The 15,800-nt window shown below is 31.9% G+C and overlaps 1 protein-coding gene across 3 annotated transcripts in view; it reads right to left on the reverse strand.

Annotated features, from left to right (window-relative positions):
- LOC148626646 (uncharacterized) overlaps window positions 1-15,800 on the reverse strand; it is a 71,897-nt gene that overhangs the window by 14,959 nt on the left and 41,138 nt on the right. For all 3 annotated transcript variants that reach the window (XM_088570809.1, XM_088570808.1, XM_088570810.1), the window contains 6 exons: window positions 15,200-15,227; window positions 14,218-14,327; window positions 11,139-11,214; window positions 2,644-2,714; window positions 1,949-2,060; window positions 1,395-1,476 (listed from right to left, as the gene is read on the reverse strand). In XM_088570809.1, the coding sequence (XP_088426935.1) occupies window positions 1,395-1,476; window positions 1,949-2,060; window positions 2,644-2,714; window positions 11,139-11,214; window positions 14,218-14,327; window positions 15,200-15,227 (479 nt within the window). The remainder of the gene's footprint in view (window positions 1-1,394; window positions 1,477-1,948; window positions 2,061-2,643; window positions 2,715-11,138; window positions 11,215-14,217; window positions 14,328-15,199; window positions 15,228-15,800) is intronic.

The raw sequence follows: 15,800 nt of genomic DNA on the forward strand, positions 1-15,800 counted from the left end.
TAAACAATATAGCATAGCTTGAATAGTCTCCCTTGGGTAAAACTGGTTGTAGTTGACATTTCATGGGTGATATCATTGTCATTATTTTTTTCCTTGCAGTAATGTAATTCTATCATATTTTAAATTTTATCATGAAATTTAGATAATTTTGTTGATAAATTGTAGTTTTAAGTCCTGCATTTCTGGATGAGAATGTTTTATTAATCGAACAGACCCTGCTTTGAACCAGTCCAGCATTGCTGAGTCATTTTCTTAATGAGCAAAAGGACCATAAAAATTGAAGAACCTTAGTGAGCGTGCTCACATACCCCACGCGTCCCCAAAAAAATAAATTTTTATGTAAGAGAAATACATGTAGAAGGACCCTGATAAAAAAGGAATAAGTGTGTTTTTTAGGCTTTAGACCTTTATCTTCTAACTAACTTCTGTTACTCAGAATGGTAGTTAAAACTCCAGACTGTGGTTTCTTCGAGTTTTAGTTAATCCAAAGTAAATATCATTGTAGCAGATCAAAACATAAACTTGACCTATAACTTATCATGGCGAATTTATATACCAAAAATCATGTCAATATCTGGAAGCTTTTAGAAAAAAAAAGTCCGGAAAGATGGACTGACGCACTGACGGACGGGTTAAAAACATACTCTTCGCAACTTCGTTGCATGGGGTGTAATAACATCCCACTTAACACATTATTCAGACTCAGCTGGTCTTCACTCTATCTCCCTAATACAATATGTTAAGCCAATAAAAAAAAGCAGAGACTTCAATTTGGAAAAAGTCTTCTGTATGAACAATCTGAGAAGTAAAACCCATGACATCCTGCACTGTAAGGCTACATGAGACTGCCCAAGAAGTTAAATCAATATAATTAACAAGTATTTTTCTTTTGAAAGATTGCTTCCCTTTGCAAGTCATCTCAGGAAAAAAATTGAAAGATTGTTTCAAACCTGTAAAGAACATTCGAACTAATACTGAAACATATTTAATCCTATGATTAAAGATACCTCAGATTTTTACAAATAATAAAAATAAAACATCAATCTGTATGCATTGTTGTGCTTGGTATACAGCCACTTGTTCAAGACAGGAAGTTGATATCCATAGCAAAATTGCTGACAAAATATGCCTCACCCATATAAAGCCATATTACAAATTGGGAGTTGAGATAATTGCAGCAAATTTTGGATAGACAATCATTTAGTGAGGGTATAAAAAAAGGCCATAAATGTACTATTATCTATATCAAACTTGATCTTTATTGATTCAGATTAGAGTTTCTTAAATTATCATCTAGAAACCAAAAGTGTGATGGAAATTGGATACTCATGACTTTCCAGTGAAGGTATACAAAAAATGCAGTTACAGAAAAGGCCTATATTAAACTATCTTACCTTATAATACCTGAGAAATGGAAAAGTTCGGCAACTAGATATGCCATATAGGCTAATACAAACACAGATAAAGGTTCAATCACTGAAATTATAAAGTAAGAATTACTTTAAAGACATGTATTAGGTTCCATTATGTATAATTATTCACAGTGGATGATCTAGAAGGATGGGAAAGGGTAGAACTCCCCTTGTGTAACTTTTGAAATATTTTAAAGTCAAAATGCACCATTTCAGGATGAGAGTAATCTAACAATGCACTAGTCTGACATACCAAGTTGAATTTAAATGTGTTCACTCACAGAAGAAACAGCCTGTGGGTAAGCATGCCATCCCAAACAATATTCTGACTCTTATCCAACTAGTTATAACTATTTTTCTTACATGCTATGTGCTTAGCGGAGAAGTAATGACTACTGATTTCTGAGTCTTTGGTATGACTCAGTCAGAAGAATAACCCATGACCCCACACACAAGGTGAGCATGATACCACAATAACTACTAGGCCTTGTATCTGATTAGATACGTCCCAATGACTAAGCACTAACCATACCTACCCCTCACATGTTCTGTAAATTTAGTTATAATGGCAGTAAGCATCCCAAATATCACACCAATGGCAATACCACCAAAACTGACAACAAAAAACTGTAAAAATCCAAGGAATATCTAAAAAAAAAAAAACAAATTGTGAAAAGCTGTAATAAAATCAAAGAAAAACATACAGGTTCAGGGTTAGAAGTGATAAATTGTGTAGTCATACAAAATTTGCAAAACCTAAACTAAGGGCTTACAGTGTAATCTGTTTTAACCAAACACCACTTGGACTAAAGAATGTGTTCCATTTAGGCATGGTTATCTCAGTTTAAAAATGCACTGATACTGGTATAGAGGAACATTGATAAGTTATCCAGATAATTCAGTTGTGTGGGTTATTCAGGGTTCATTTAAGATAGGTTATATATTATACTACCCATAGCCTGCTAGTGCCACCCACTTCTAGTTCTGAGAAACTTGAACGGCCTTATATTCTCCAATCTACTGTAAAACCTGTCTAAACTGAACCCTTTTTAGTGAGCAAAAATTGTTTGGTTTTCACAGGTTCCTAACTCAAATATTTGAAGCTGATTCTGTCAAGGACTTAGGAAAATGACGTTTAGAAGTCAGAAAAAGTTTTAAAGTTTTTTAGGCTTCAAATGACAGCCTTAAGGAAATCTTAAAATTTGACCTCCGTTTGGGAACATAATATTACCTGAAGTGCTGGGACAGTTGTCATCCCACTAAAAGTAATCATCATATTGTATAGTACCACTGTCACAGCATCTGAAAAAAAAAACAAATTAAAATTATTTTAAATTTCTGTCTGGGAAAAGTTTGGAAAATTTATATGCCAAATATATTAGGTATACTGTGAAATTACTATCTTTTGTGGGGTACCAATTTTTGTGGTTTTCCTGGGTAGGCCAAACCACAAAATTTGGTTCCCATTGAAAAGGAGATTTCCATTTACATGTATGCTGAAAACTTCAAAACCACTAATTCAAGAATCCACAAACTTGTATTTCTTCCCTTATCCATGAAAATTGGTATCCAACTTGGGAGATTTATCTTTACCCCCCTTTTTTCTCTTTCATTACAAAATGAACTAAACAAGTACACCAGTCATCATTTCTAGAAAATTAAGTCATAGTGATAATGTGAGGATTATAACAAAATTCTTTTTACGTTGAAAGAAATTGCTACAGAAATCTGAGATAAATATTCTCTTACAATAATTTCCGTGCCAACAAATTATCCTTTTTATTGGTCTATCTAAAAGCAACGAAATGATAATTCCGATTCTTTTAGCCTTTGTCAGACAGTACTTTTATAAATTAACATCAGTTGAGAGGAATGTTGGTCATTTATCTGTTTCTCTCACAGCAGTAATAATGTAAATTGGGTTTCCCGTTAATCTGATCAAGACAAATGCAACATAGAATCTTGTTAGATGAATAGAATTATGGGACTGATTATTGGTCAGTGGTGACAACTAACAAGATAAAATCAAGATGCCAATATCCACAAGATAAAACCTCAATAAACTACCTTCTTCAGCTTGTATACAAGTTATAAAAGTTATTGAGTAAAATTTAGGAGACAAAATTTGAAATTCAAATTAATTGACAAAATGAAGAAGAGTTCTACTTAAGGAAACGAGGAATGAGTACAATTATCATTTATACTGAAATTTGGCTTCTAGGGCCTTTGGATGTCATTTTCATCCCAGTGGGGTTGTTGTCTCTTTGACATATACACTATATCAATTCTCGTTATATTCCTAGTATACACAAAGTAATGTCTAACAAATCATTGCTGTATTTAGATAGTAGCATAATATTGTCTCCTGTTCACCAGTTTCATATTGAGCAACACCTAATCCAGAAAACAGGTTACCAGTTAAAAGGCAGTTCCTTATATGTCTGCATTCAAAAGATGGCATAAAAGTAATGATTTATCATCTTTTTCCAGGGTATATATATAAAAAAATTCATAATAGTATATAGTTGCAGAATATAAACAAACGAAAAGGACTATAAAAATACCAAATTTATTTGTACTCACTGCAAAACAGTCTCAATTGCTCACGGAAACCCTACAGTATATCATCTTTTTTAATATATTTGATGAATAAGGACAAAACTTACAGTCCTACTGCCACAAAACTTACAATCCCACTTCCACAAAACTTAAAAAATACATAAGTGTGAGAATAATCTCAACAATCTTTAAAGATGCATAGAATTTGATGACAGTCTTTGATTAGACAAACCCTATTTATCTACATTAACTCCTGTAGAAGACAGAGGATGAAATATTTTGCTTATTATTGAAGTCAATGTTATATCACACAAAATTTTAAGACTAACTCAGATAACAGCTAAAGGGTAATCAAGGGAAAAAAGGTTATGCGGTAATCAAAAGAATGTAATCCAGGGACAAAGACCAGACATGGAAAACAGACATACACAACAAAGAACATAAAGTAACTGAAATCATACATACAAAGTAACAAAAGCAAATGAGCAACTCAGACTCCACTAAAAACTGGGAGCATGGACCAGGTGCACCAGTAGGGTAAGCATCCTCTGCTTTTCTAGAAACACACGTCGAGTTGCTCGTAAAAAGTCAAGTTTGGGGTAGACGAAAGAAGAAAGGAAAACTATGACACATTGAACAAATCAGTTTTCATGGCGCAGATGAATACAATGTAACGATCCACGAGTTCATGATGATGACCATAAAACTAGTAAAGAGAAGCAACTTGAACCTTGTCTGCCAGTGATTACAGCAAGTTAAATAGTTAACTTCACAGGTCGTATTGATTGAATGGCATAGTTTAGGTACTTAAGTAGCACTCCAGTTAAGAATCATGCAAAATGTGATTCATGGGTGAAAAGCTTACATATTTTCATTTTTGATATTTTGTTTGAATTGCCATAGTTAACAGAAATTAACATTAAGTTTTTCATACAACCTGTATTCTTAGGAGATAAAAATTATATAGAATGTGCTGCAGATTTCGAAATTTACTCTGCAAATGACACTCAAATACAACAGAATCTATTGGATTTTCAATGTTGGTATTTCCTAAGAGCAGACAGATTCGAATGAATAATTACACATTTCACCTATAAAGACCCATAAAACAACTGAATTACTAAAATAAAAATATGTAACCTTTTTTGGGGTGTGTCACATTTTTCAGATTTTGCATAATTCTTACAAAGACTGCTAATTAATAAGACATTAAACAAGATTGTAGATTGAGATTTTTCCTTTGTTCTATTTCCCAAATAAATATAAGAGGAAGATCAAGTGTGCTCTAACTACAAATCTTGTATGATATTGCATGAAAGGTCACATGTACCCATAGAACTCAACTGGAAAATAGCCATGCAATATCCAACCTCATTAGCATAAATATTGCACAGGGACAACTCCGCCTCTGACAAAAATGATTCCGTGTGGAATGATAACAAGAGCTACCCGTGTCTGTATACCTCTCATGGTCAATTATTGATTAATAAGTGTTGTCAATTCATGTTAAAAATCAATTGTAGCACCGCCTTTCTCGTTATCCAAATAGACTACTTGCCCTGCGGGCTCAAGGTCTATTCGAATAGCTCATGAGACAGTGCTATAAATAAAACATATATTTGATAGGTATTTGAATCTGTGTGAATGATAGCTCAAATCTCATTCTCCATTATCTGTGTGTGAATGATAGCTCAAATCTCATTCTCCATTATCTGTGTGTGAATGATAGCTCAAATCTCATTCTCCATTATCTGTGTGTGAATGATAGCTCAAATCTCATTCTCCATTATCTGTGTGTGAATGGTAGCTCAAATCTCATTCTCCATTATCTGTGTGTGAATGATAGCTCAAATCTCATTCTCCATTATCTGTGTGTGAATGATAGCTCAAATCTCATTCTCCATTATCTAACTAATCATACCATATATTCTTACAGTGTAAATTTCTCCATTGAACACTACACATCCTGTTTTTGGTTGAGTCAGTGTAGGTCATTTAATTTAATATTCTTTATTTTTGTCTGTTTATTCTCTTTTGAGCACAATAAAACTAAAATAAAAACACCCTTAGAACTATTAACATCCTAAACTTCCATGGTATTTCCAATCAAATTCATAAAAATTGATGATGTTGCAAACAGTCATGTAACTTTTCAAGTTTTGCGACAATTTTGGGTGCTAGACCAGTGTCTGATGCCACTGGTAATGAATTAAAAAAAAAACATAGCTGGCATTTCTCTGTAACTTCCAATTAAAACAAAATGCTAAGATATAAGAGTCTTTTTAAGGATGAAGAATTGATATAAATGAGTTTAAAGTCCAAATAAAGATTATACAAAGTTGCATCATTGCCACTCAGAAGTTCCAATAATTACAAACTTCTTCACAAATAAAGCTTAAATTTGTGACAAATAGATGCCTTATCAGAACCTGAGAATATCACTTCTGAAAGAATCAGCATCAAGAAGTAATGATGTCAAATTGTTTTAATTTCTCTAGATTCAGAGTTATATAACTTCATTAATTAAATGAAATTGCTTATAACTGAAACACTCTGTCACAGTTTTACTGTCAACTTTTCCAATAAACTGACTTTCCTTAATGTCAAAATCTAAAGCAGACTAGCAGACTTTGTAACTAACTGGCAATTTTATAACTGAGAATTTTGGTTGATGTTTATTGCTGATTAAAATCAAAGCAATACCATTAGTTTTAATTTACACACTAATATCGACATTAAAAGATTGTGATATTATATGATTGAATTAAAAACTAGGCTTAAAGTACATAAGGGTACAAAGGGTCAATCCACCTTCCTGGTGTCAGGGCTGTATCCAGACAATATGAAAAGTAGGAGTGCCAGTCAAGGTTCCTAAGAATTAAAGGGGGGTGCTAGGACATTATTAACCATTTTTTGTTAATTTTACACCCGAAAATGACAAATTTTCAAATTAAAAGGGGGATGTTAATTGCAACCCCCTGCACCCCACCCCCACTGAATCTGCCACTAGGTCTCAGGGTAGTGTGCTTGTCTTTTAGTGCAAGAGGTAATCAAGGGAAAAAAGGTTATGCGGTAATCAAAAGAATGTAATCCAGGGACATAGACCAGACATGGAAAACAGACATACATAACAAAGAACATGATATAACTAAAATCATACATACAAAGTAACAAAAGCAAATGAGCAACTTGGATTCCACTAAAAACTGGGAGCATGGACCAGGTTCACCGGTAGGGTAAGTGTCCTCTGCTTTTCTAGAAACACCCACCAAGTTGCTTATAAAAAATTAAGTCCGGGGTAGACAAAGGAGGACAGGTAAACTATGAAATATGACAAGTATTTAAATTTACTAATATATGACCTTTTGTACACAGATAAATATGTATGAACTTTTTAACAACAGTTACAAAACAGTTTTTAGTAGCAAAAAATAAGGCAAAAGAATGCTTACATTCAGGAGTTTAGAGTATCTGGGTGAATTTAAGACTTTTTAGAATGGCAAGAGACTACCTTGTAAGGTTGAAATGCATCAAAGCACATAAATGATGATAGCTGAAGCAAAAATGCCTAAGGTAAATGGATTGATGGGAGGAAAAAAAACTTAATTTTCTTTTTCCAAGCTAGTAAATCTATGAAAAGTTTGATGTTGACAGGAGAGTAATATTACTGGATTATTTCCCTTTAAACTGGATTATGGGGAAATCATTGGATTCCCATGATATCTGTTGTGTTAAATTCCCAGAAATCTTTAATGTCAGAAACACTTATTACCATAAATTAGTCATCACTCTGATGCTATAGCAAGTGTTCAATTGCAAAGAAAAAGGAAAACTCTGTGGATCACCTGACCTTGTCCAATAATCTATCAAAATTTACTGACCCGATGCTCCACATACGATTCTCATATAACATGTTTTTTAGAAAACCTTCTATGCTGTAATTATTTCCCACATTATTCAACATGATCCATTCCTTCATTTCATAACAGAGAAGAATGAGCTATTTTATTTAGTTAATAAAACCATCGGTCATGTAGTATCAATTCATGAGAGTTAAACTGTCAAGGGGATATTACCTAACACCAATTATTGGGGCATTACCACCCTGCAATGTCTACTTAAGATTCTTAAATGAGTTGACATATGAAGAGAGCATTAGTTAATAATTGGCTGGCCTTGGGAAGTGATAATGTCTTCAATGTTGATAATACCCTCACCTGCCCTCATTATCAGTCTTTTAAGCAATTTTCCTTTGCCTCTGGTCAGTCAATTTATCACTATAAATGCCCTTTTCACAAGCAACTTTTGTATATAAATACCCCCTAATCTTTTTAAAGAGAATTAAAATAAGGAAACACTTTTTAGAAACCAGATCTTACCCAGAAATCATTGTTTCAATGTAGTCAAAGAACCCATAAAAATAGAGTATAAAAATTTCAACATCCTTAATCAGTATTGAAATGAAACCTTAACAAGAAGTAACTCTGTAGAAACCAATGATTTTATGTCAACTATTGTAAGTTAAACCATAATTCCTGCAGGAAACATCATAAATTCTCAACATGACTGATATGACCTATTGGATTAGCATTAAAAAACTCAGTAGGGTAGTAACTGATCAAACTAGACAAAAATCGGAAAATTGACAATTCTTTATATGTAAAAAATGATTTTCTTGTTGAAAAGACTGAGTTCAGCTACGAGTTCATGACATGTGGATAGTCAGGCATCAAATGGAAGCACAGAGGAAACATAGGCTTGACATTTTTGAAATATCTGTTACCTCTATCATATTGTGCTAAGATTTCTCTCAGATTTAAATTTCTTTCTTTTAGCCAATGGACAAGTATTTATCTCTTTTCTGAGAAGATATTTCTTTATTTCTTTAAGAACTTATCTTCTAACTAAAAGGAAGTTGATATCTGTCCCTGGATTACATTCTTTTGATTACTGCTATAACCATGGTTCCCTTGATTATTGTATAAGCCATATAGCATTTAAAAGTTAAAAATGACTAAATTCCATTAAACAGGAAGTTGATATTAGACAGCAACCAAAATGGCTTACATATATAAAGCCATATACCAAATTTTAAACTAGTCCATTCATTGGGAGTCGAGATAACTGCAACGAAGTTTAGACTGTATGAAAGATGAAATGAAGGATGGAGAAGGAGATTCCATTAAATATACCACCCACTCATTGAGTGGGGGTATAAATATTAAAGTATTACTGTGTATGCCTCATTCAAATATGGCTAGCCCAGTACCAATAACACAGTCAATATCCAAAACCTTACACAATTATACCTTTATTGACTAACTGGTCCAATACAGTCCAATAATTGGATTTTAACCAAGACAATATGATGTATTGGATGGGTAAAAGCCATATTTGACAGCTGACTTTATTATTTTTTATTGACTTACATTTGAATATTACGCCTCAGTCCAATATAGCTAGCCTTGGACCAATAACTAAGCCAATATGGAAAACTTTACATAATAATACTATTGTATTGTACTTGTAGTTTTGATCATATTTAGGCTAATATTCAAAATGTTAGTTAATAATTGTCAGAATATTTTAAGAGATATTAATTTGTATAAAAATGCTGATCTTGTTATTTCAAGTTAATCCTTCCTCTTAAGGTCAAATAAATATGAATGGTAGATTCTGGTCCAACTTTCATAAAAAAAATATGGCGCAGGTGTGAGGAGTTTATTTTTAATTTGCTAGCCTAATTTGAGCTATGTGAAGTATAAATATGTTTTAAATCCATAGTCACATCAGTATCAGAAAAAAACATCATTTTAGTCACCATGTAACGAAAGACTTGAGGGTTATACACATGAAGTATCTCAATACTAGAAACTGATGCGAAAAACATCCTGATTTCGAAAAATGTGTTCTGTTTTCCATGTCTGGTCTTTTTCCCTGGATTACATTATTTTGATTTCCACTAGAATCTTGTTTCCCTTGATTACTCTTCCACCCCATTTGTTTCTTATTTTTGGCAATATTTTAGGGATGGGAGGGGATGGGAATCTACCAACTTTATTTGGCCTAAATCCTTAAGTATTAATATCTCCCATTCAAAGCGGCAAGCAAAATTATCTTGCTTTGTACAGATCTACACATGATTCAATATTTTGATGTCAAGGACATGAAAGATAAAAAAAAAAAATGAAAGTATTCAACGAAACAAAATTTCATAGCTTAATTTTAATTAAATCTTCTTTTGATTGACATTAATAGAAAGTTCTTTAAATCATCTGCATTAAAAAAACCCCATCATGAACGAATCAAGAAAAACAAAATCTGGAGCAAAATTAAGTGACATAAATTAAAACATTTAGTCTCATATTCACCACAATAGAATTAGTTTTCTACCGTTAAAGCTAGGTTTTTTCAGAAATCACATTCATTATTGACAAGCAACACTATTTACAGGAATTAAATTAATATTTAACACAAGTTGAATCTTAAGCAGAGAATTTTAATGTAAAATAAATAAAGATTGATGGAAATTTTAAAGGCAATATTTGTAATTGTCTTTTAAGAAAAGGTAAATTAGCATTAATTTGTTGGCATTTGAAGCCAAATTCTCTTTAGGTTTCGTACTGAATATCTAATCATGCATTATTTACACCATAAAATGTGTCAATTAGATGCATATTTTTCAAATAGTGCCATTTTATTTTTTTAACAGTATCAGTATACCTAAAATTCAGGCAATTCTGAAAAGGCTGTGTTACACTAACTGGTAAAAATGGCCCTGACTAAAATTAAGCCTCCCACACTGAGGCTTTATAGTATTGGACAGTCAGTGTAATATATTGTGAATCCTGTATAAATAGAACCCTGAACAAACTGCAAATCTGTCTAAACCAACTATCTTCTAAAGTCCCTTGCTACAAGTTTGAATACATGTAAACTGTGTAAACCCTAAACTCCTGAAATTTTTCCACTAATCTAGATCTCTATAAATTGATCATTTAAAATACAGTTGTCTGACATTTAAAATGTTAAGTCCCTCCAACAATCAGGCAGAGATTGGTACATGTTTAGAAAAAAAGGAAAAGGATATTGACATCCAATTTTGTCAAATTTAACAAATTTAGCCTAATTCTTTCAAAGACTTGTAGTTTCTTACTTAATACTTACCATTGAGCAGTGACTCTCCAAATACAAGGAAATAAAGCACATTGTTAACTCCAATTTCCTGGAATATGGCAAGAACCTACAAAATATTAGTAAATCAATCAATTTATAGTCTCAAATATTAGAGGATTTATGAATGTGTTGGATTGAAACTGGTATTTGCTGAATGCTTTATGTTGTTTTTTGTTGTGTTATCTTGTTTACGTTTTTTGTCACATGACTTTGATTTTTAATAAAATTAAGGTCATTGTTCCCTTTTAAATTGTTGTAGCTATAGGGTTTGCAAGTCTCACTCTTGTTTCAGTTTCCCTTCCTTAATTTCCAATGTAAAACGTATTGAAAACCGAAGACTGATCTGCATTTTATTGTTTACTTCCGGGAAATCAAAATGCTGCATCACAATGCAAAATCTTCTATTTTATGCTTTTGTTAACATTTTTAACCTGTAGAACTAGATATTTGTAAATTTTTATCAATAGTTTTACACAAAAAGATATTTTTCTTTTAAATATTGAACCCAATGATATGTAAATGACGAATCTCCATGCATTTGAATGGTAGACGAGGACCCATTGTCATGAAACCGCAGAGTCACCTGATGAGACTTACATACCCTATTGACATATTTTGTTGTTATTTGCCAGGTCTTTAAACGTAAGTGTAAGTGTTTGTAAGAATTATGCAAATCGGGAAAAATCAGAAACATGCATGTCAAAAACCTACCGGTCAGACAATATAATTTCAATCGAGGATGATTTTTCTATTTGAAAAGACGACTTTCTGATTATTGGCTTTGCTGATGTTAAAAAAATGAGGTTTTTTGAACAGAATTATATACCTCATATACCCTTGAAATATTCATTTGAAGTGCATTTCAATAAAATTATAACTCAATTAACAAAAATGATATGAAAAATCTGGTCCTTCTTTGAATCTGATGGTGCAAATAGTCTAATCAAACTTTCAAAATGGTGTTTTTTTTTTTCATACCATATTTCACCCATTGCCTGATTCTTACAGAGACTGACACTTAAGATCATTCATCTTAAAGGTAATCAATAGCCTTTGATTCAGATTTTATTAAAAGTTTTGCACAAATCATTATTATCTAAACAATATAATTACTGCGTACAGAATAACAACTTATCTATTTCTTTATGTAACACAAAAGTCATGCTACTTTGACATTTACTGCAAAGACAAGCATTTCTACTTTTAATGACGGAAATTGCAGAACAATACACAAAGCCTTTAAATAATTGCAAATCATCTTAGAAAAGGAAAATTAACTGTTTCCTGTATTGACAGACAAGATGAAATTCGATCTCTATCCTGTAGTAATAATGAATGTTTTGATGTGATGTTTTGTGTCTATAGACATCAAATGTTATGTCATGTGTTGTCATGACAATACTATTTGTCCATCATCAAAAAATTTTTTTACGGAAAGATAGAGCAGAACATTGCATATTATATATATGTCTGGGAGAACCACTGGATTTCAAGAGAAAACCACGATTAATACTAACAATAATTCAGGAAAAAGCTTTTTATAGCTCTATGGGTATTATAAAGATGATAAGAATTGTTGCACAGGAAAACGTTTGAACTGGACAGAAAATTAGAGCAATCATTTGATTTCATATCAGTAAAATCTAAATGAACTAAGAATTTTTTTTTTGCTATGCAGGTATAGAGGCAGACAACATAGGAAGGAGATGACAAGTTTTTTTTTATATACAAGTACAGTGGCAGAACTGAACTGGCAGTAAAATGTAGATAAACCATGAAACAGACTATTACAAAACCAAAAATGTAGAAAAAAATTAACATCAAATAGATTCTTTACCGTCAAGGCTTTGCAGATGAGCAGGCAAATGTTCTAACTTGATAGAAATTTGAAGCGATCAATTGATTTCATATCAGTAAAATCTAAATTAACTTTTTTTTTATATGCAAGGATAGAGGCTGACAAAATAGAAAGACGATACCATGTTCTGTAGTTTAATGGTATTTCATAGAGTTCAGTTGTAACGGTACAAAAAATAAAGTAAAATAGGAAAACAAGATCTAATTGTTTTGTGCATGCATTTTATGAAATACATCATGAAGGTAGTCAACTGAGCTCCTGCTATCTAGAGTAATATTTTAACTGGAAACTATCAACTTTTGATTCTGTTTCATACGTTTATTTCCTTTTAAACTTAATTTACTTCAAAAATGTTTTCCTGATACACATGAATCTATATTCTGAAGTTTAAGGAGGTAGACCTAAGGTAAGGGACACAACTCTTACAAATCACTGAAATATTTGTATACAGCATTTGACATCAATCTCATGTAAGTATCAAAGTAATTTGTACTGATTTCATTCTGTTTCAAATGAAAGCTTGATAGGCTTTCGTGAAACTGAATATAATACAAACATATCACTGATTTAAAGAGTTATTTCCCATACCCTATGTCTACCTCCTTAAATTCTTATAAAAACCTCCTTTTGTGGCTAATTTAAGTGAATCTTTGTCAACATGCAGCCACTGCTTAACCATAATTTTAGTAATTTTATGATCTTCTTAAGTGATTTAACATGTTTCAATATGATTTTAGGCTTTCAGAGTCCTGTTTCATAAAAGTATTTTAAATTGAGATTTGCCGTTCCTCAAATCTTTAATTTCAAGGGATTTGTTTTGTCGAAATTTGAGTTGAGGAAGGACTTGAGGGAAATCTCAATTTGAGACATCCCAAAGCTATCTGAAGTCAAATGGCATTTGAATTCATCGATAACTGCACAGCTATGTTGTTATATTGCAGAATGTCTCGACCAACGACGATACTTCCTATAAAATATGTGGTGCCTCTGTATTAAAAGTACAAACAATCACTTTGTGAATGTGTACTTTATTTCAGAAATATGTAAGTTGGAACAAAACCAATTTGAGCCATTCATGCATCAAAGCATCTACATATTTGTTGATGCTCCGTCTCTGCAATTACAACTTCAAGACAAATATCTTCAGAACACATCTGAGGAAACTATTTTTCAACCATATGATTACAAATCACATTAAACAGGGATACTTACTGCAACTGGATCTACAGCAACAATAATGGCACTGAACACAAGACAGTCTATCAAGCGAACATTAATTGAACCCATGGCTCCACTGATGGACAGTCCGAAGAGGGTAGGACCTTTAAGTATTCAAAGAAATTTTTTGTAACATTGAGTTATATTTGTGTATACAAAATAAATGTCTCTGTACAATTCAAGAAATGATTTCAAAATGTTTTAAAAACCATTTTTTAATCAACCACACTATTACATAACAGCTTGAATCCAGTAATAAAAGTTAAAGAGATCAAGTGGATAAAGTTTGTAATGAATAATTGAAAAATAAAAAGTGATATATCAGTGGATTAGGTCTTTGTCCCTGGAGTACATCAACTGATTTCTGCTAGAATCTTGGTTCCCTTGATTACTTTTTCAAGAATAGGGGCAAGTGGGCAAATTTGGTTTATTATCTTTTTTTATCAATTTAAGTGAAAAATGCTGTTAATTTGAAAGGAATTTTTTTATGGGGGGGTTGGGGGGAATTGGGTCTGGAAGGGATGAGAACCTAGGATATTGTTTTTACTTTGGGCTAAAAGTTAATCTATTATTGAGAGTGGCCTGCGATTTATTGTTGAGTTAAAACTTATTTTTGAAAAAGCACAAAAATAATTTAATGACAAAAGTCAAGGTGCCAGTCACTGAGAAAAAGGTTTTACAAATTGTAAAATTTTAATATTGCAAAATATCAACTCAAGTTATTTAATTTCAACATTATAAAAATCTCGCCAAGGCTTGTTTGTGATGATGCTAAAATTCAACATTATAAAAATCTCGCCAAGGCTTGTTTGTGATGATGCTAAAATTAAATAACTTGAGTTAATATTTTGAAATATTCAACATTCACTCATTATGAAACCTAAAATTACAATAACTGAAGTTTTCTTTTCTATTCACTGAACATCTCATTGGTAGTTTGATGATCAAAAAGAAAGAAAGAATAAATAAATCTTACCAATCAGAAAGCAATTTAACACAGTTCCCTGAAAAAAAAAAAAAAAAACAGTATTGAAGTGCCACATTTTGAGACAAGAATTATATCCTTATGTTTAGTCATGTCATATTTTCACAGGTAAAACAAAACAAACTAAGTTTGGGGTCCAAACATCAAGAATGAAATCTAGTACATACAAACCAATTTTTGCAAGTCGGGCATTCTTAATTGGTGTACTAATCATAAAATAAATTTTCAAAATGATAAACAAAGTCAAACACACCCAGAAAAAGCAAGACCAGGAAATCTCAGACACCCTTGGCTAACATTTCAATGTTTTATGTTCAATGTTGGTCTTCCCTAGAAAAAATGACATTCTATCTCCTATTATTTAACTTAATCATTGAGAATGAGATTTTACTTTATCTGTCATAGATTTATTTGAATTAAAAATAAAAAGATTATAAAATACCCTTCTCATTCATCCAGGTATCTAGTTCATCAAGTGATTGTTATTAGATCAAGGGAAAACCAACTGTTTCCTCTGAAATATTTGTATGCACTATAATTCTGTAAAATTAAAGAGACATTTTGTACCACAAGGAATTTGTAAAAAAATAGA

The sequence above is a fragment of the Perna viridis genome, chromosome 2 (assembly GCF_037379345.1).
Source record: "Perna viridis isolate PV_CMFRI_1.1 ecotype Kerala chromosome 2, ASM3737934v1, whole genome shotgun sequence".
Taxonomy (NCBI): Eukaryota; Metazoa; Mollusca; class Bivalvia; order Mytilida; family Mytilidae; genus Perna; species Perna viridis.